The following is a 19916-nucleotide window of genomic DNA, read 5'->3' as shown; positions in this document are numbered from 1 at the left end:
ATTGTGCAATAAGTTACCACTTCTGGGGCAAGAATGGATTGGGGGTTATGGTGAGAAGGCAGGTAGGTGAGTTGGATCTGTCAAAAGCGGATGGGCTTGTTAGGCTTAATGGCCTCTTTTCCTGAAAACTCATGTTGTTCACACAAAATGATAGATGCAAATTGCACTGAAGCAAGTCATTGTATTACTTATGAGTGACATAGTTACAAAATTACATTTCTTCTGGTTCTGCGTCCTCAAATAATAATTAAAACATTGATAAACGCTTTTATAAAGACAGCACCCCTTTAAATATGCCTGTCGTGTAGCTTTTTGAACCCATACAGATTTAAAGGGGAAGATTACAATCTAAATGTTCTAAATTAAGGTACTTACCATTGTCTCTCAGTATTTCCTCGTAATACTATTCATATGCTTTATAAATTTGATACAGGCAACCCAGGAGCAGATATTTTGTGCCAAACTTGCTTTGCTGTGACATTTTAAAGTTCAGCTTCAGTGGCATCATAGATTGGTTACAGCACAGAAGGAGGCCATTTGGCCCATCGAGCCCGTGCCGGCTCTTTGTAAGAGCAATCCAGTTAGTCCCATTCCCCCACTTTTTCCCCGTAGCCCTACAAATTTTTTCCCTTCAAGTATTTATCCAATTCCTTTTTGAAAGTCATGATTGAATCTGCTTCCACCACCCTTTGCGGCAGCACATTCCAGGTCATGATTACTCGCTGTGTGCCACAATCACCAGGGCCAAAGATAATCTCCACAATATTCATCCAGCCTTGCTCTCCACTATAGAACCGTAACCTGCTGCCCATTACAAGTCAACATTGTTCCCACCGTGGCCCCAGGAGCAGAGGAACCATTTTGTCTTGTCTCAGCTCCTTTTTCATCCCAGGGCTACACTTGTGTATCTTCTAGTCCCCATCATTGACAAATAACTCGGAACAGGTCGCCTGTGCATCTTCTTGGTCTTAGGAAGCACATCACATGGCCTAGAGAGACCAGAAGAAGTGGGCAGAAAATAGATTTTTATCCTTACAAAAAAATTTTGGGCTGCCAAATAATACAATACTCCCACAGATCCTGGCATCTGTATGCAGGGAAGAATTGAATTGCTTCTAATTGCAATTGTATTCTCTGCAGATCTCAGCCCTTTCCCTTTTACACTTTTCAACATATAGTCAATTCAAGAAAAATATAACTATTGCAGCCAAATTTCTCTCATATTCCAGAATTGTTGGAGCGAATTCAGCAATTCTTTCCAAATTGTTTTTATCTAATACTTATAGCACCTAGGATCCTGTAACTGAAACACTGTGTGGACTATGTACTGAACAAAAGTCTTGACCTCGAGTTTTATATTAGCTCAGGACATTCTTTAAGAGAACAGGTCTCCACCATCTGTATTTTAGAAAGATCTCATTCTATCCCAAGATAATGTAATGGTAATTAAATAATCTGAGTTCTTAATATATAACATTCTCTCAAAATACACAGGCCAGGAAGAAAATGACTTTCAAAACTGTTCAGAATCAGAATTTAAAACAGTAAAAGAAAGAACTTGCATTTATAAAGAACCTTTCACGACATCAGGATGACCCAAAGTGCTTCACAACCAATTAAGTATTTTTTTGAAGTGTAGTCACAGTTGCAATGTAGGGAAACACAGCAGCCAATTTTCATACAGCATGGCCTCATAACAGCAATGAAATAAATGACCAGGTAACCTGTTTTTGATGGTGTTGGTTGAGGGATAAATGTTGGCCAGGACACCAGGAGAATTCCTTGCTCTTCTTGGAACAGTACCATGGTATCTTTTATGTCCACCTTGAGAGGGCAAACAGAGTCTCTGTTTAACATCGCATCCAAAAGATGGATCTTCCGACAGAGCAGGACTTCCGACAGTGCAGCACTCCCTCAGTACTGCACTGGACTGTCAGCCTAGATTATGTGTACAAGTTTCTAGAGTGAGATTTGAACCTACAACCTTTTGACTCAGGTGAGAGTGCTACCACTGAAGCAAGGCTGACACCCTACTTTTACTGTGGGGAGACATCCTGCAGACTGCATTTTATGTACAGCTCATGAAACCTCAAGAAAAAGAGGAGATACTGAGTTGATAATAGACTCAGTGGGTAAATGCATTGCCAGTGTTTACTACATCATGCAGACAGGAAGGTTTCCGGTTCACTGCTCGGTCCATACTGAGTTAGCTGATCTCAGTCAGCATGGAAATAGGACTCACAGCCCCTGGCCTATGTGCGAGAAAAAATCAACAAGAGTTCCCATGACTGATCTCTATCCAGTGACCTCGGCTACATAGTGTCTGTTTGTGAATGTCGACTCAAGAAAGGATTAAGCTTGGCTGTGATGTCCCCCACAAACCAAGCAGCCTGCCCACACCCATTGCCAAGGTTTAAACCCGTAGACAGTACACTCGAGTGAGGTACTGGATGGTGGCTGTCGGTTGTGCAATCATACCCTACCTTCAGGAAATGAAGGGAGGTAATTGGAGGGGAAAACAATGTGTCTTATTTAGTGGGATGACTTATTTCTATGGCATTAGTTTTCTTGATACAGTGAGGTAACCACAGGACAATTGTTTTTTTGAAGAAAAAAATAGATGCACATGTTAAAAAAAAAAGTTGCTTTTATATTTAGAGACCAGCTTCAACGCCATTACCGGAGATTGCAGAAGTGCTTGTAGTTTAAGAAAGGTTAGATGTTATTGGAATAATTACTCAACATACCATAACATTGACCATCAAATCTATTTTTTTGCGGTAGTTGTGGTTGACAACAGCATAAGTTTTTTTTAAATGTCAGTGATTGGTGGGATGATAAAAAGCCCTCCTTACCGGAATGGAGGATGATCTGTGCAGAACTAAGTTGTTCTGAACAGTGGCTTTAAGTTATAAATCAAGAGTAATAATGGTTCAGTTAACAGCAGTGACAATGCTTTATATAATACCTTGGGCATGTATGTTGTCGATATGCTGTTTTATATTGAGACGTCAAGGCCTCTGAAGCAAGGCACTAGCAATGTTGCAAAGAAGAAAAATGACACGGTAAATCAGAAAGTAATAGTTGATGCCCATCTTAAATTAAAAAAACTGAAGATTGCAGCAGGAAGAGAAGGAGGGAAGGAGCTCCACAGCTTGAGGTTCTGGGAAAGAATGAGTTTCTCCTGTGAAGTGGTGAAATGCGTCTTGATTCAGGGAGCAGGAAGAACATATATGACAACATATTTGGAGTCTAGGAGAAACAAGAGAGGAAAGTTTGGAGAAGCAATGATCATAGTAGTACCGCTAAAATAGAGAGACAAGGAAAGCTGCAATACAGAGAGAGATTGGGGACTAGAGGTGAGAAAAGGATTTCCTATCAGATCAAAGCAATGATGGTGTCAGTCAGTAATAACAACTGCTCAAACATCAGAGTAGAGAATAAACTATGCTTTAACTTTCCATAGCTTGTTTAACATGAATCAAACCTTGTTTCTTTTGACCACTTTCTCTGACCAGGTGCTGTCAAAGGAAAACAAAATTGCGCTTTATAAAAATTATTAAAACAATGTTAAGTTCTAAGTAAATCACTAATCAAAACCTGACACATTTTTCTCTAGCTGTAGAGTTTTCAGTACAAAACAAAAAAAAATGCTTTGGACTGAAAATCTTAAGATTTTCCATGTGTAGTCTGTCTCCGATGTCAGTAGTCTATGACCTGCTCTTTCCTTACTGTTGTATAAAGGCCATTTTGTTTATTTGACCTGACAGCAACTACCATGGATATTAGTAAGGTTGTTGAACAGCACACTGCTGCTATTTAGCTCTATAATGGTAAAAAAAAGTTTCACTTACTCCATCACAGCTCATTTCCCCCAGAAATGTTACTCAGGGCTACAATTGATATTCATTAAGACAACCTCAGTTTTACCAGTCTTACTTTCCTTTTTTTACTATACATTAAAGTTAAAAATGTGCTGAATTTTGCATTTCCCCAGAAAGAGATTATTTGAGTTGTAGGCTGATGCAGGATAATTCCAGAATGATCTACAATCTCAGTCCTACTTATACCATTGCCAATTTTGTGAAGTGTCTTCATTTCTCTGAGGGGAAAACAATTCAAAACCAGTCTCGACTAGGGGCTGCTCTTCCAGTACTTTAGAGAAAGCAAATCTGGTTTCTGTCACATATCATCCAGTCAAAATATTGAATTGGAAGCAGATTAGGAACCACATCAAGAATATTTCTTTATCTTGGTAATCTCTCAGTGAACTGATAAATGGGAGTACTGTAATGTATTTTTGGAAATCATGGAGAATTATAATTTATGATTTTTAAAGCTTTGAAATGAATTGTCAGTAAGTTAAATAATTCAGAATTTTGCAATTAAATAAGCTGTTTTATTATGAGGGTACCCTCTTTATTTCATTCTAATTCATCCTCTGTCTCCCACTGCTGTGTATTCCCTGGATCTGAGAGGATGGGCAAATTTCATTCTCTGAGGTGACTGCATGGCAGTGCCTGTGGATGACTCGTTGAATCATAGAATGGTTACAGCTCAGAAGGGGGCCATTCAGCCTGTCGAGCCTGCGCTGGCTCTCTGCTAGAGCATTCCAGCTAGTCTCCATCTCCCGCTCTTTCCCCGTAGCCCTGCAAGTTTTTCTTCTTCAGGTACCTATCTAATTCCTTTTTGAAAGCCACAATTGACCCTGCTTCCACCACCCTTTCAGGCAGTGCATTCCAGATTCTAACCACTCGCTGCATTAAAAAGTTTTTCCTCATGTCGCCTTTGGTTCTTTTGCCAATCACCTTAAACCTGTGTCCTCTGGTTTGCGACCCTTCCGCCAGTGGGAACAGATTTTCTTTATTTGCTTTGTCTAGACCCTTCATGATTTTGAACACCTCTATCAGATCTCCTCTCAACCTTCTCTGCTCTTAGGAGAACAATCCCAGCTTTTCCAGTCTGTCCACGTAACTGAGGTCCGTCATCCCTGGAACCATTCTCGTAATTCTTTTCTGCACCCTCTCTAAGGCCTTCACATCCTTCCTAAAGTACGGTGCCCAGAACTGGACACAATACTCCAATTGTGGTGAACCAGTGTTTTATAAAGGTGCACCATAACATCCTCGCTTTTGTATTCTATGCCTCTATTTATAAAGCCCGGGATCCGTAAGCTTTTGTAACCACTTTCTCAACCTGTCCTGCCACCTTCAACAACCTGTGTACATATACCCCCAGGTCTCTCTGTTCCTGCACCCCTTTAGAGTTGTACCATTTAGTTTATACTGCCTCTCCTTGTTCTTGCTACCAAATGTATCATCTCACACTTCTCAGCGTTAAATTTCATCTGCCATGTGTCCACTCATTTCACCAGCCTGTCTATGTCCTCTTGAAGTCTATCACTATCCTCCTCACTACATTTCCAAGTTTTGTGTCATCTGCAAATTATGAAATTGTGCCCTGTACACCCAAGTCCAAGTCATTAATATATATCAAGAAAAGCAGTGGTCCCAGTACCGTCCTCTGAGGAACACCGCTGCATATCTTCCTCCAGTCTGAAAAAAAGCCATTCACCATTACCCTCTGTTTCCTATTACTTAGCTTCAATTTTATTGACAAGCCTATTATGTGGCACTTTATCAAATGCCTTTTGAAAGTCCATATACACATCAACCGCATTGCCCTCATCAGCCCTCTCTGTACCTCATCAAAAAACTCAATCAAGTTAGTCAAACATGATTTGCCTTTAACAAATCCATGCTGGCTTTCCCTTATTAATCCATACTTGTCCAAGTGACTATTAATTTTTTTTTTATTCGTTCACGGGATGTGGGCGTCGCTGGCGAGGCCAGCATTTATTGCCCATCCCTAATTGCCCTCGAGAAGGTGGTGGTGAACCGCTGCAGTCCGTGTGGTGACGGTTCTCCCACAGTGCTGTTAGGAAGGGAGTTCCAGGATTTTGACCCAGCGACAATGAAGGAACGGCGATATATTTCCAAGTCGGGATGGTGTGTGACTTGGAGGGGAACGTGCAGGTGGTGTTGTTCCCATGTGCCTGCTGCTCTTGTCCTTCTAGGTGGTAGAGGTCGCGGGTTTGGGAGGTGCTGTCGAAGAAGCCTTGGCGAGTTGCTGCAGTGCATCCTGTGGATGGTGCACACTGCAGCCACAGTGCGCCGGTGGTGAAGGGAGTGAATGTTTAGGGTGGTGGATGGGGTGCCAATCAAGCGGGCTGCTTTATCTTGGATGGTGTCGAGCTTCTTGAGTGTTGTTGGAGCTGCACTCATCCAGGCAAGTGGAGAGTATTCCATCACGCTCCTGACTTGTGCCTTGTAGATGGTGGAAAGGCTTTGGGGAGTCAGGAGGTGAGTCACTCGCTGCAGAATACCCAGCCTCTGACCTGCTCTCGTAGCCACAGTATTTATATGGCTGGTCCAGTTAAGTTTCTGGTCAATGGTGACCCCCAGGATGTTGATGGTGGGGGATTCGGCGATGGTAATGCCGTTGAATGTCAAGGGGAGGTGGTTAGACTCTCTCTTGTTGGAGATGGTCATTGCCTGGCACTTGTCTGGTGCGAATGTTACTTGCCACTTATGAGCCCAAGCCTGGATGTTGTCCAGGTCTTGCTGCATGCGGGCTCGGACTGCTTCATTATTTGAGGGGTTGCGAATGGAACTGAACACTGTGCAGTCATCAGCGAACATCCCCATTTCTGACTTTGTGATGGAGGGAAGGTCATTGATGAAGCAGCTGAAGATGGTTGGGCCTAGGACACTGCCCTGAGGAACTCCTGCAGCAATGTCCTGGGGCTGAGATGCTTGGTCTCCAACAACCACTACCATCTTCCTTTGTGCCAGGTATGACTCCAGCCACTGGAGAGTTTTCCCCCTGATTCCCATTGACTTCAATTTTACTCGGGCTCCTTGGTGCCACACTCGGTCAAATGCTGCCTTGATGTCAAGGGCAGTCACTCTCACCTCACCTCTGGAATTCAGCTCTTTTGTCCATGTTTGGACCAAGGCTGTAATGAGTTCTGGAGCCGAGTGGTCCTGGCGGAACCCAAACTGAGCATCGGTGAGCAGGTTATTGGTGAGTAAGTGCCGCTTGATAGCACTGTCGACGACACCTTCCATCACTTTGCTGATGATTGAGAGTAGATTGATGGGGCGGTAATTGGCCGGATTGGATTTGTCCTGCTTTTTGTGGACAGGACATACCTGGGCAATTTTGCACATTGTCGGGTAGATGCCAGTGTTGTAGCTGTACTGGAACAGCTTGGCTAGAGGCGCAGCTAGTTCTGGAGCACAAGTCTTCAGCACCACAGCTGGGATGTTGTCGGGGCCCATAGCCTTTGCTGTATCCAGTGCACTCAGCCATTTCTTGATATCACGTGGAGTGAATCGAATTGGCTGAAGACTGGCTTCCGTGATGGTGGGGATATCGGGAGGAGGCTGAGATGGATCATTCACTCGGCACTTCTGGCTGAAGATGGTTGCAAACGCTTCAGCCTTGTCTTTTGCACTCACGTGCTGGACTCCACCATCATTGAGGATGGGGATGTTTGCAGAGCCTCCTCCTCCCGTTAGTTGTTTAATTGTCCACCACCATTCACGACTGGATGTGGCAGGACTGCAGAGTGTCCCGGATTATTGTTTCTAAAAGCTTCCCCACCACCGAGGTTAAACCGACTGGCCTGTAGTTGCTGGGTTTATCTTTACACCCTTTTTGAACAAGGGTGTAACATTTGCAATTCTCCAGTCCTTCGGCACCACTCGTGACCAAGGAGGATTGGAAGATAGTGGCCAGTACTTCTGCAATCTCCACCCTTACTTCCCTCAGCAACCTAGGATGCATCCCATCCGGATCTGGTGATATCTATTTTAAGTACAGCCAGCCTTTCTAGTACCTCCTCTTTATCAATTTTTATCCCATGCAGTATCTCAACTACTTCCTCTTTTACTGTGGCTTTAGCCGTATCTTCTTCCTTGGCGAAGACAGATGCAAGGTACTCATTTAATACCTCTGCCATGCCCTCTGCCTCCATGCGTATATTTCCTTTTTGGTCCCTAATCGGCCCTACCCCTCCTCCTACTACCTGTTTACTATTTGTATGCCTTTAGAAGACTTTTGTATTCCCTTTTATGTTATGACTCACTCTGATTTCCCCCTGTCCCATGCCCCCCGCCCCATGGAGAGACACTTAACCTCAGTGCTTCCCCTGAAACTCGAGGTGGTTGGAAGGAGAAGGAGGAGAATTGAGTCTCAATACTCCACATGACTCCGCAGTTACAATTTTTTTTGCACCCACCAAGGTGTTAGTGCTGGAGAATGGATCAGCTTCAAGGACAGCACTGGTTAGATGCAGAGCAAAGCTCTCCTAACTCTGCCGTGACAATGTGGCTTAGCCCCAGCCTCAGAAGAGCATCTCTACTGCATCAATGTGACGTATGACATTTGTCCCTTTCCCACACCAGCCATCTGTCCAGTATGCCAATTGGGGGAAGTTTTGTGTTGCGAGCAACCCGTGCCCACTAGAAATTGGATTAATTCTGCCTGTGTAGGATCCTTACATCCAGCAGAAAGCAGAGACTTTCACCCTTTCAGTCTGGGCAGTTCCCAGAGGTGAAAAGTCAATATCTAACCCAATGCACCATCCAGCCCCTCTTAAAGATCCCATTTGATATTCTCATGCCAAAAATCAGTGTGCAGCTTAGAGAAGACAGAATGACTTATTAATTAGTATAAACAGCACATGGGCTAAATCACCCCAGACAGGTTTAACAGTCAGCTTTGTGACTACTGATTTAAGTAAATCCCCGAAGGTTATTAATTTGTCTTTAGTGACATTCAGAGAGATCACTTTGAGAATAAAATACCCTCTATGTGTGTGATTTAAAACAGCTTAGGTAATGTATGTTTTTGAAAGAGTTGATGAAGCGTATTTCAGCAAAAAAGAAACCAATTCAATCTTGTGCTGTTCTAGGACATGTCAGTGTTGAAAGGTTAAATTAATGGCACAGAATTTTTTTTCTTTCATCCCTGAGTTAGTACAGATGTTAAGCTGTGGTGATTTACTGGATGAGCACTGTTAGTTTACACTGTGACCATTGTAGCTAAGCTGCCTTATTAACTGTTTCTTCATGGTAATATTTATATATTTTTTAATACTTTATTGCAGTTTGAAGGTTGTAATAAGGCATTTTCTAGACTAGAAAATCTCAAAATCCACCTGCGGAGCCACACAGGGGAGAAGCCTTACCTTTGCCAACACACCGGCTGCCAGAAGGCTTTCAGCAATTCCAGCGATCGCGCCAAACACCAGCGAACGCACCTGGACACAGTAAGTACTATACAGAATGTTTCGCATTATGCTGTAATTGGTAGTTACTCAGTACCTCACCTTTTCACGACATTTAGATTGCCAATCGAAGTAAACAAGGTGAAAGAAATGTGAATGTTGGAAATTTGAAATAAAAAACACAGTAAATGCTGGGAATACACAGTAGGTTGACCACCATCTTTTTAAAAAAAAAAATAGGTTAAAGCTTTGGGTGGAGTCCGTGATTTCCCACCGTGCACTTCCTGTGAGCGCCGCTCCCCACTGGGAGCGTGGAATTGACAAATGCTCCAACTGTGGCCTCAGGAGAAACAGTTCAAAAATGAGAGTAGTACCACTTTGATGGCTCACTGGCTGACTACACTATGTGCTGTGCTTAATGAACATGCAGGCCAGAAGAGCTTGGGTTCAATCCCCGGTCTCTGTTGAGTTGGCTTATTTCAGTGGGGTTTGGGTAGGGTCACTAAAAATTAGCCTAGGGGCCCCCGAACTAGGGGCAGGAAAATCAGCAAAACTTCCTGCTATCCAGCGACCTCTGCTGGAAAGAGTGTGTGTGTATGGAATTTGGTTGACGACAGGATCAGGTTTGGCTGTGATTTTCCCCACGCACCCCGCTCCCCCCGTCCCCCACCAAACCCCACAGTCAAATTGCCCGCTGACACGCTGTTATGGAACACGCCCAATTTTCATTTCAATTGAAAATAATTGGAAATGAAGCTTGGGCGGGTTCTATAGCGGACAGGCAATCTGCTCTGCCAGTTTACTGTCCATGTAGTGAAAGTGAACATTACCCTCTTGGATGTGTTACTGAACTACCAGTGGTGTTGGAACCATAACCCAGAATCTTGTTCTATGCATTCAATTACAGTGCAGCAAACTCATTTTCCACTCACTCTGTCATACAGAATTCACTTCATAGAATCTTACAGCACAGAAGGAGGCTACCGTGCATATGCCGGCTCTTCGAAAGAGCTGTCCAATTTAGTCTCACCCCAGCTTTTTCTCCATAATGCTGCATATTAGTCCTCTTCAAGCACGTGTCCAGTTGTCTTTTGAAAGTTCCTATGGAATCTGCTTCCACCACCCTTTCAGGTAGTGCGTTCCAGATCTTAACAACCCTCTATGTGTGAAAATGTCTCCTCATTTCCCCTCTAGTTCTTTTGCCAATTATTTTAAACCTATGACCCCTGGTTACTGACTCACTTTCCAGAGGAAACAATTTCTCCCTACTTGCTCTATCAAAGTCCCTCATAATTTTGAACACCTCAGTTAGGTCTCCCTTTAACCTTCTCTGCTCTAAGGAGAACAATCCCAGCTTCTCCAATCTCTCCACATAACTGAAGTCCCTCATTCCTGGTATCATCCTGGGAAACCTCCTCTGTACTCTCTCCACGGCCTTGACATCCTTCCTAAAGTGTGGTGCCCAGAGTTGGTACACAATACCCCAGCTGAGGCCTAACCAGTGATTTGTAAAGATTTAGCATGACTGACTTGTTTTTGTATTCCATACCCCTGTTTACAAAGACATGTATCCCATACGCTTTCATAACTGACTTATCAACTTGCCCTGCCACCTTCAAAGATTTGGGATTATGCACCCCCAGGTCCCTCTGCTCTTGCTCCTCCCTCAAAATAGTACCATGTAGATTATACTGCGTCTCCATGTTGTTCCTCCCAAAGTGCATCACTTCACACTTAACCGCATTAAATTGCATCTGCCATGTGTCTGCCCATTTCACCATTCTGTCTATGTCCTCCTGAAGTCTGCTACTATCCTGCTCACTATTTACTACGTTGCCACGTTTTATATCATTCGCAAACTTCAAAATTGTACTCCCTATACCCAAGTCCAGGTCATTTATATATAACAAGAAAAGCAATGGACCTAATACCGGCCCCTGGGGGACCCCACTGCATACTTCTCTCCAGTCAGAAAAACATCCATTCACCAATACTCTCTGCCTCTTATCCCATAGCCAATTACGTACCCAAGTTGCCACCGTCCCTTTAATCCCATGTGCTTCTATTTTCCGAGTAAGTCTGTTATTTATCAAATAAGTCTGTTATTTATCAAACGCCTTTTGAAAGACCATATATACAATATCTATTGCACTATCTTCATCAACCCTCTCTATTACTTAACTACAAGATCTTGATCAGAGCCTATGCAACTTTCAAAATCCTTGGCCACTATATACAATCAACAATTTGCCCAATGTAGCCGAGAGACAAAGACACAGTTTGAAACTCTAATGCCTTTTGTGTAAAGAATGTACTTTTATTCAATGTTTTTCTTTCACTGATTTAGTTTACAGTAAATCACTGATAGGCTGTGGAGCAAAGTTTGCAGATTCGTGATGTATCTGCAGTTTCTGCAGCACTGCTTCCAGGTTAACTGTCTTCCGAGGAGACTATTTCTTGGCAAACTCACTGGGCTAAATTTTCAATCCTCCCGCCCGATGGAAAGGAGGCAAAGGGCCCTGAAAATGGCATGGAAGAACCTACTGCCATGTTGCCGCTGTCTCCATTTTGCTGAGGTACTTCAAATAGGACAGCCACCTGAAGAAGGCAAACAACTTATTTTGAGATTTAAATCAATAGGACCCTGATGTCATTTTTGGACTGAACTGGGTGGAGCTGCACTGTGCACGTTCCGCCTGGTATCAGCTGGCGCACCATTTGGAGAGGAGCCCAGAAGTAACAGCATCTTTATTTTTGTTGGGACCGGAGGACCTGGGGAGCTCCTCCAGGTTCCACAAAACCATCCAGGCTGCTCCCGCTCCTATTCCCCGATGGACCTAATATCTTCCAGCCAGCGGGTTTCCCCCGGAGTGCTCGATCTCCAGCTGCTGCCCACCAGCCCAATGCTAATGATACCCAGCCCTTAAACTGGACCTGGCCTCCTGCCGGGGCTATCGGACAACCGGGAAGAGGGGAAATCTACCCCACTGTGTATATATTAGAATTCAACTGAACCCACAGTGATCTGAAAGTAAATAGCAGAACAAAGGCTGTTTACTAGCAATAATTTAAATGCAAGAATCATGCCACAATTTTCTGCCTCTTTATTTGAAAAATAATTGCTGTAAAATACACATTCACTTTGCTTTCAGTGAGCACTTGCGCTCAGTGGATTTCATTAACTTGGTATTAATTATTTTCCATTGTTACATTCTGCAGCTTTATCTTCATCAGTCTAGTTAAAAGTATGAAATATGCTCCCAGTGTATAAGTCAGTAAATTCACTCCCGCAGTGTGGTGCTGAGCCATACAGGCCAGGAAGGACCCAGGTTCGATCCCTGATCTGTAATGAATTGGCTAATCTCAGCTGAGGTACCTGTGGAAACATTACAGTTACCCTTAGTTTTTCTGCCTAAGAAGGGGAGAAAAATCAGGTCTCCACTAATAACTGTCCACTTCCTCCTGCTGGGAAGTGCTTTTATGTAAACGTCAAGTGAGGACAGAATAAGGATTGGCTGTAGTGCCTCTCATGGTAGAATAGCCAACCTACACTCATCTAGGAACACACATGAAGAATGGCCACTTGGGCCATTAGAAGGCAATCTGGTCCCCGTGCAAGCTTGAACTGTACCCAAATAAGAGCTGGAGAGAAAAATGAATGGAAATGTTTGCCAGCAAAGCTGTGCGATAGTTTACATATCGGGCCAGGTAATCTCTAAAACATATGTTTACGATCATTGGAGGGAATGTAATTAAATAAGATAAAACAGATGCTGAACCTATTTGAATTTACAAAACATTTGTCATGCGATACAGAAGATGTTGCTATGTCCTCCTGTTGTAATATTCAAGTGTTGATGTCAGTAATGCATAAGCGTAAAACTTTTAATTCTTCCTTCTTTTCTTTGTGCTTTCCTTCCTTTGCCAAGGAATCTCTGTCTTCAAAGCCCAGGTACCACTCATTCAATGATTTCAGTAAAAGAGGGTAGAGACATGTTTCAAATACAATGGGGTAAATTTTTATCTTCACCACATGGGCAATAATCTGGTGGAGCACGTTATAGAACCCACTCGATTTTCGTTCCATTGAAATTGATATCATGAATATCAGGTGGTGTCTATAGCGGGCGAAACATCCACTCTGCCAGATTACTGCCCATGTGGTGAAGACAAAAATTTACCCCGTTGTAAACCGTTACTTATACATGTGTCTGAAAAGTTTCTTCACCTTATGACCTTACTTAGAATTTAAATCCGGCAGTCCTCAATGACCATATAAACTCATTATGTTCTTGGGTATGTTATTATACAAAAGGTACCAGATCGCATTGCACTACCAACCGCTGCATCGTGCCCTCCCTGCCCAGGGACAATGAAGCTCTGTAGTAGTGCAATGTAGCAGTTGCGCCAATGGGATAGTAAAGTTAAATGAAGTTTAAAAATCTCCCGACTGCAGTCCAATCATCCTGCAGTGTGAGATTACCTCTTGGAATAGCCTCACCGCCTACCTAAGTACACCTCAGCATATTACACTGTACAACGTGCATTGATGCAAAGCTAAGGGCTTCGGGCTACACATCAACTGTGCATAAAACTGGTCTATTTGAAAAAAAGATACTTCTATATTAAGTATATACTCCTTAAAAGTGTAGCATGTAAATGTGACCATTTATAAATTATTGCAGTCAAACATTCTACATTGCAGCTTCCTGATAGTTATGTGATTAAGCACCAGTAATAATTATCAACAGCTACAGTTGTGAAAACTATTTCCAGCTTTTGAATCAAATCCAGGAGCAGGGCTATCATCTGACACCATGTAGTACTGGTCGGGTGCCAGGGCTGAGCTATTTGAGTGAAGTGTCTTAAAAAGAGGAATTTCTACATTTAGTAACAGCATTCTGGTTTGAACGTGCTTGCGCACAGGAAATAATAATTCACCATTTCGTAGCAGAAGGGATCACGTGTACACAGTCAGTTCAGAATTGTCTTAATGAGACTCAGCAGCGATTGCAAAGTGTAAAGCTTTTTTCTCTCTCAAACATTTACAGAAACCATATGCTTGTCAGATCCCAGGGTGCACAAAGCGCTACACTGATCCAAGCTCACTGAGGAAGCATGTCAAAGCACACTCTGCCAAACAGCAACAGGTGCGTAAGAAGGTAAGAAATAATCACAGATATGTCAACGTGTCACATACTGGATAATCAAAATATCATTTTTCAAAACATATTTGGCAAAAGAACCAGAGGTGAGATGAGGAGAAATTTTTTTACGCAGCGAGTTGTTATGATCTGGAATGCACTGCCTGAAAGTGTGGTGGAAGCAGATTCAATAATAACTTTCAAAATGGAATTTGATAAGTACTTGAAGGGGAAAAATTTTCAAGGCTATGGGGAAAGGGAAGGGGAGTAGGACTAATTAGAATAACTCAAAGATTTATTTAATTTCATTTATTTTACAAGAACTGAATGTGCTCACCTATATTTTTTTCAATTGAGAAACCTGGATAAAGGGTGAAGACCCAGAGCGCTGGGCATCGCCAAAGTTGAAAAGAATGAGAGAAAGACAAGGTAAATCAGGATTTAGTGGTTAGGAATGCCACGCTTGGGTTTCAGAAGCCAAATATGAAGAAGGGAAGACCCAAACATAAAGTAGTTTTGTCATCCGTGGAAAGAATGGGTTAGAACGAGACAGTGCAATTATTCTCGATTTCAATCCAGTGAGGAGGCAGAGAGGAGGAACAGCATGCAAGGCAGTGTATGTGGAGCTTAGGAGTCTTAAACCTGGCCCTCATCTAAATAATGCGATGAGCTGCTAGTGCCTCGTGCCTCCACAGGCAACTCACCCTTTAGCAGCAACTAATAGAAACATAGAAACATAGAAAATAGGAGCGAGAGTAGGCCATTCGGCCCTTCGGGCCTGCTCCGCCATTCAAAATGATCATGGCTGATCATCTAACTAAGTACCCTGTTCCCGCTTTTTCCCCATATCCCTTGATCCCTTTAGCGTTAAGAAATATATCTATCTCCTTCTTGAATACATCTAATGACTTGGCCTCCACTGCCTTCTGTGGTAGAGAATTCCACAGGTTCACCACCCTCTGAGTGAAGAAATTTCTCCTCATCTTGGTTCTAGATGTCATACCCCGTATCCTAAGACTGTGACCCCTGGTTCTGGACTCCCCAGCCATCGGGAACATCCTCCCTGCATCTAGTCTGTCTAGTCCTGTTAGAATTTTATATGTTTTGATGAGATCACCTCTTATTTTTCTAAACTCTGGTGAATATAGGCCTACTTGACCCAATCTCTCCTCGTATGTCAGTCCTCCATCCCAGGAATCAGTCTGGTAAACCTTCGTTGCACTCCCTCCATGGCAAGGACATCCTTCCTCAGATAAGGAGACCAAAACTGCACACAATACTCCAGATGTGGTCTCACCAAGGCCCTGTATAACTGCAGTAAGACATCCCTGCTCCTGTACTCAAATCCTCTTGCAATGAAGGCCAACATACCATTCGCCTTCCTAACTGCTTGCTGCACCTGAATGCTCGCTTTCAGCGACTGGTGTACAAGGACACCCAGGTCTTGTTGCACCTCCCCTTTTCCCAATCTATCACCATTCAGATAATAATCTGCCTTTCTGTTTTTACAAACAAAGTGGATAACCTCACCTTTATCCACGTTATACTTCATCTGCCATGTTCTTGCTCACATTCCACCCCAGCTTTGTGTCGTCTGCAAACTTGGAAATGTTACATTTAGTTCCGTCATCCAAATCATTGATATATATTGTGAATAGCTGGGGCCCAAGCACTGATCCCTGCGGTACCCCACTAGTCACTGCCTGCCACCCGGAAAAAGACCCTTTTATTCCTACTCTCTGTTTCCTGTCTGTCAACTAATTCTCAATCCATGCCAGTATATTCCCCCCAATCCCATGTGCTTTAATTTTGCACACTAAGCTCTTGTGTGGGACCTTATCAAAAGCCTTCTGAAAATCCAAATACACCACATCCACTGGTTCTCCCCTATCTATTCTACTGGTTACATCCTCAAAAAACTCCAGTAGATTTGTTAAGCATGATTTCCCTTTCATAAACCCATGCTGACTTTGTCCAATCCCATTAATTCCTTCCAAGTGTTCTGTTATCACATCTTTTATAATAGACTCTAGCATTTCTCCACTACTGATGTTAGGCTAACTGGTCTGTAATTCCCTGTTTTTTCTCTCCCTCCTTTTTTAAATAGTGGGGTTACATTTGCCACCCTCCAATCTGTAGGAACTGTTCCAGAGTCTATAGAATTTTGGAAGATGATCACCAATGCATCCACTATTTTCAGGGCCACTTCCTTTAGTACTATGGGATGTAGATTATCAGGCCCTGCGGATTTGTCAGCCTTTAGCCCCATTAATTTCCCTAGCACTTTTTTTTTACTAACACAGGTTCCTTCAGTTCCTCCCTCTCACTAGACCCTTGGTTCCCTAACATTTCTGGGAGGTTATTTGTGTCCTCCTTTGTGAAGACAGAACCAAAGTATGTGTTTAATTGTTCTGCCATTTCTTTGTTCCCTATTATAATTTCCCCGATTTCTAATATCAGGCTGCCTGCATCGCTGGCAGTGGCTTCAGGTAAGTGCCAGTTGCCGGTGATGGTGGTGGGTGGGGGGGGGGGGGGGTGGAGAGCAGGACAGCGGAATGGGGGCCGATCGTGGCCAGTAGGGGCTTTCAGGAGTTCTGTGAAGCCAAGCGGAGCACTCCTGCTCCTCCGGGCTCATCAGGAAGGATTTAAACATTTAAAAAAAAAACTTGCCTATAGTTGGTGGCCGCTGCTTAGAATCCTGAGCAGGGCAGACCAATTTTTGTGAGAGGACCTAAAACAGGTGTTAGGCCTTTCAACTGCACATGTAAGGGACGTAACACCTGTTTGGGCAGCCGCAACAGATGCCTGAAAAATGGCCCGACCCAATTTCGGGTTGAAAGTTTTTCAGACGTCCATGGGGCGCAGGACGTTAGTCCCTGAAACTTTGCCTTGTTGTGCCTGTAAAACAGGCACAGTGAGTTCCAATTTCTACCCCCCAGAGTTCTAAATGATTAATGGGCTAATAAGGCAATGGTGGGTGCCTAATGCACTAAATTGCATTGTATGCTTGTTCCTTCTATTATCAGGCACAGACATCTGAGGCCGACAATGTGCCTGAGGTGCCCACTGTAGGCAGGAAGCACAACGGGGGCTGAGAGCCAGTACACAAGCTGCATGCTTATTGTATTATCTGCTATCATGGCTCCATAAAGCATTAGTGAGACTATGCAGGATTTTGTGACAATTGTGGCCATTGTACTCACAATGAAAAAGGTTCAAAGATGGGTAGCAAGAATGGGGCTGGGCCCTAAATCAATGACACACTAAGAGATGCTGAGAGACGTCAACCAGTACTCATTGGAAAGAAAGAAACATTATTTTCCTAACTTTTCTTCCCCTTTCTCCTGAGGATTCCACCTCTTGCTGGGATATGGTTTCATGGGTGCCAGCAGTCATCTGGTGCATCACCCAAGTGGCTATTCTTCATACATGAGGCTACATTTTGAGTATTGGCAGGCTATTCAATCGTAAGGACATCACATCCTTGTCTGATCCTGTTCTCATCCAACATCTGCATGCATACACTTTCCAGCCAGAGTCACAGGATAGCATTGAGAAATGGGAATCCTGCCTAAATTTTCCCCTTCATAGTCTAGGGATGGAGGTGGTAGGGGGCTGAGGCCAGTTGTCCCTACCATCAAAGATTTATCGGCTAACTTAGCACAATCCAAGAATCAAACTGGACATCTTCTGGTCTGTATGCCCCTGGGACGTCAGCGGAGTTCAAGAAAGTCTTTTTTAAAATTGTGAAAGGAGTCGGTGGACAAATTGGGACGGTCTTCATTTAAAGCCTGTAGAAGAGAAACCATAATGTGACCACTTCACATTTATAGCTGCCAGTTGATGGAATAGATTGCCATCCAGTGCAGTGTGCAGTGAATGGACTCACTTGTTATAGAGTGCCACCTAGTGCATCAAATGCAGACTCAATTGATTTAGACTGGCTGTCAGCACAGCAAATTGGGACTCGGTTGTCATAGACTGGCCAGCGCAGTGAATGCTGCCTCAATTGGTATAGTCTGCCATCCAGTGCAATAAATTCAGACTCTGCTGCATAGACAGCAAACCAGCTCAAAGAATGTGAACTCAGTTGGCATTGGTTGTGATCTTCCAAAATTCCCTAGATTCTAGAATGGTCCCAGTGGATTGGAAAGTAGCAAATGTAGCACTGCTATTCAAGAAAGGAGGGAGAGAGAAAACAGGGAACTAAAGGCCAGTTAGCCTGACATCAGTAGTTGAGAAAATATTGGAATCTATTATTAAGGATGTGGTAATGGGGCACTCAGAAAATCATAATATGATTAGGCAGAGTCAACATGGTTCTATGAAAGGGAAATTGTGTTTGACAAATCTATTAGAGTTTTTTGAGGATGTAACTAGCAGGGTAGATAAAGGGGAACCAGTGGTTGTAGTATATTTGGGATTTTCAAAAGGCATTCGATAAGGTGCACTCAAAAGGTTGTTACACAAGATAAGGGCTCATGGGGTTGGGGGTAATATATTAGCATGGATAGAGGATTGGTTAATGGACAGAAAACAGAGTAGGAATAAGCGGGTCATTTTCATGTTGGCAGGCTGTAACTAGTGGGGTGTCGCAAGTATCAGTGCTGGGCCTCATCTATTTACAATATATATCAATGACTTAGATGAGGGAACTGAGTGTAATGTATCCAAGTTTGCTCACGATACAAAGCTAGATGGTAAAGTAGGCTGTGAGGAAGACACAAAGAGTCTGGAAAGGGACAGGTTAAGTGGGTGGGCAAGAAGGTGGCAGATGGAGCATAATGTGGGGAAATGAGAGGTTAGTCACTTTGATAGGAAGAACAGAAAAACAGAATATTTTTTAAATGGTGAGAAACGATTAAATGTTGGTGTTCAGAGGGACTTGGATGTCCTTGTACGCAAAACACAAGTTAGCTTGCAGATACAGTAAGCAATTAGGAAGGCAAATGGTATGTTGGCCTTTATTGCAAGGGGGTTGGGGCACAAGAGTAAGGAAGTCTTGCTGCAATTGTACAGGGCTTTGGTGAGACCACACCTGGAGTACCTGTACAGTTTTGGTCTCCTCTCCTAAGGAAGGATATACTTGCCTTAGAGGCAAGAGTGAAGGTTCACTAGATTGATTCCTGGGATGAGAGGGTTGTTCTATGAGGAAAGATTGAGTAGAATGGGTCTATACCCTCTGGAGTTTAGAAGAATGAGAGTTGACCTCATTGAAACATATAAGATTCTGAGAGGGCTTGACAGGGTAGATGCTGAGAAGCTGTTTCCCCTGGCTGGAGAGTCTAGAACTAGGGACATAGTCTCAGGACAAGGGGTCGGCCATTTAGGAGTGAGATGAGGAGAAATTTCTTCACTCAGAGGGTTGTTAATCTTTGGAATTCTCTATTCCAGAGGGCTGTGGATGCTCAGTCGTTGAGTATATTCAGGACTGAGATTGATAGATTTTTGGACTCTAAGGGAATAAAGGGATATGG

General features: G+C 43.3%; 1 protein-coding gene across 2 annotated transcripts in view; it reads left to right on the top strand.

Moving 5' to 3' along the window:
• The window catches only part of LOC137325433 (zinc finger protein GLIS3-like), a 194703-nt gene that overhangs the window by 99008 nt on the left and 75779 nt on the right, over positions 1-19916 (top strand). For both annotated transcript variants that reach the window (XM_067990542.1, XM_067990541.1), the window contains exons 4-5: positions 9176-9337; positions 14347-14457. In XM_067990542.1, the coding sequence (XP_067846643.1) occupies positions 9176-9337; positions 14347-14457 (273 nt within the window). The remainder of the gene's footprint in view (positions 1-9175; positions 9338-14346; positions 14458-19916) is intronic.

The sequence above is a fragment of the Heptranchias perlo genome, chromosome 9 (genome assembly GCF_035084215.1).
Source record: "Heptranchias perlo isolate sHepPer1 chromosome 9, sHepPer1.hap1, whole genome shotgun sequence".
NCBI classification, from domain to species: Eukaryota; Metazoa; Chordata; class Chondrichthyes; order Hexanchiformes; family Hexanchidae; genus Heptranchias; species Heptranchias perlo.
The sequence above is the reverse complement of the archived record's forward strand: the minus strand, read 5'-3'. Positions and strand labels throughout refer to the sequence as shown.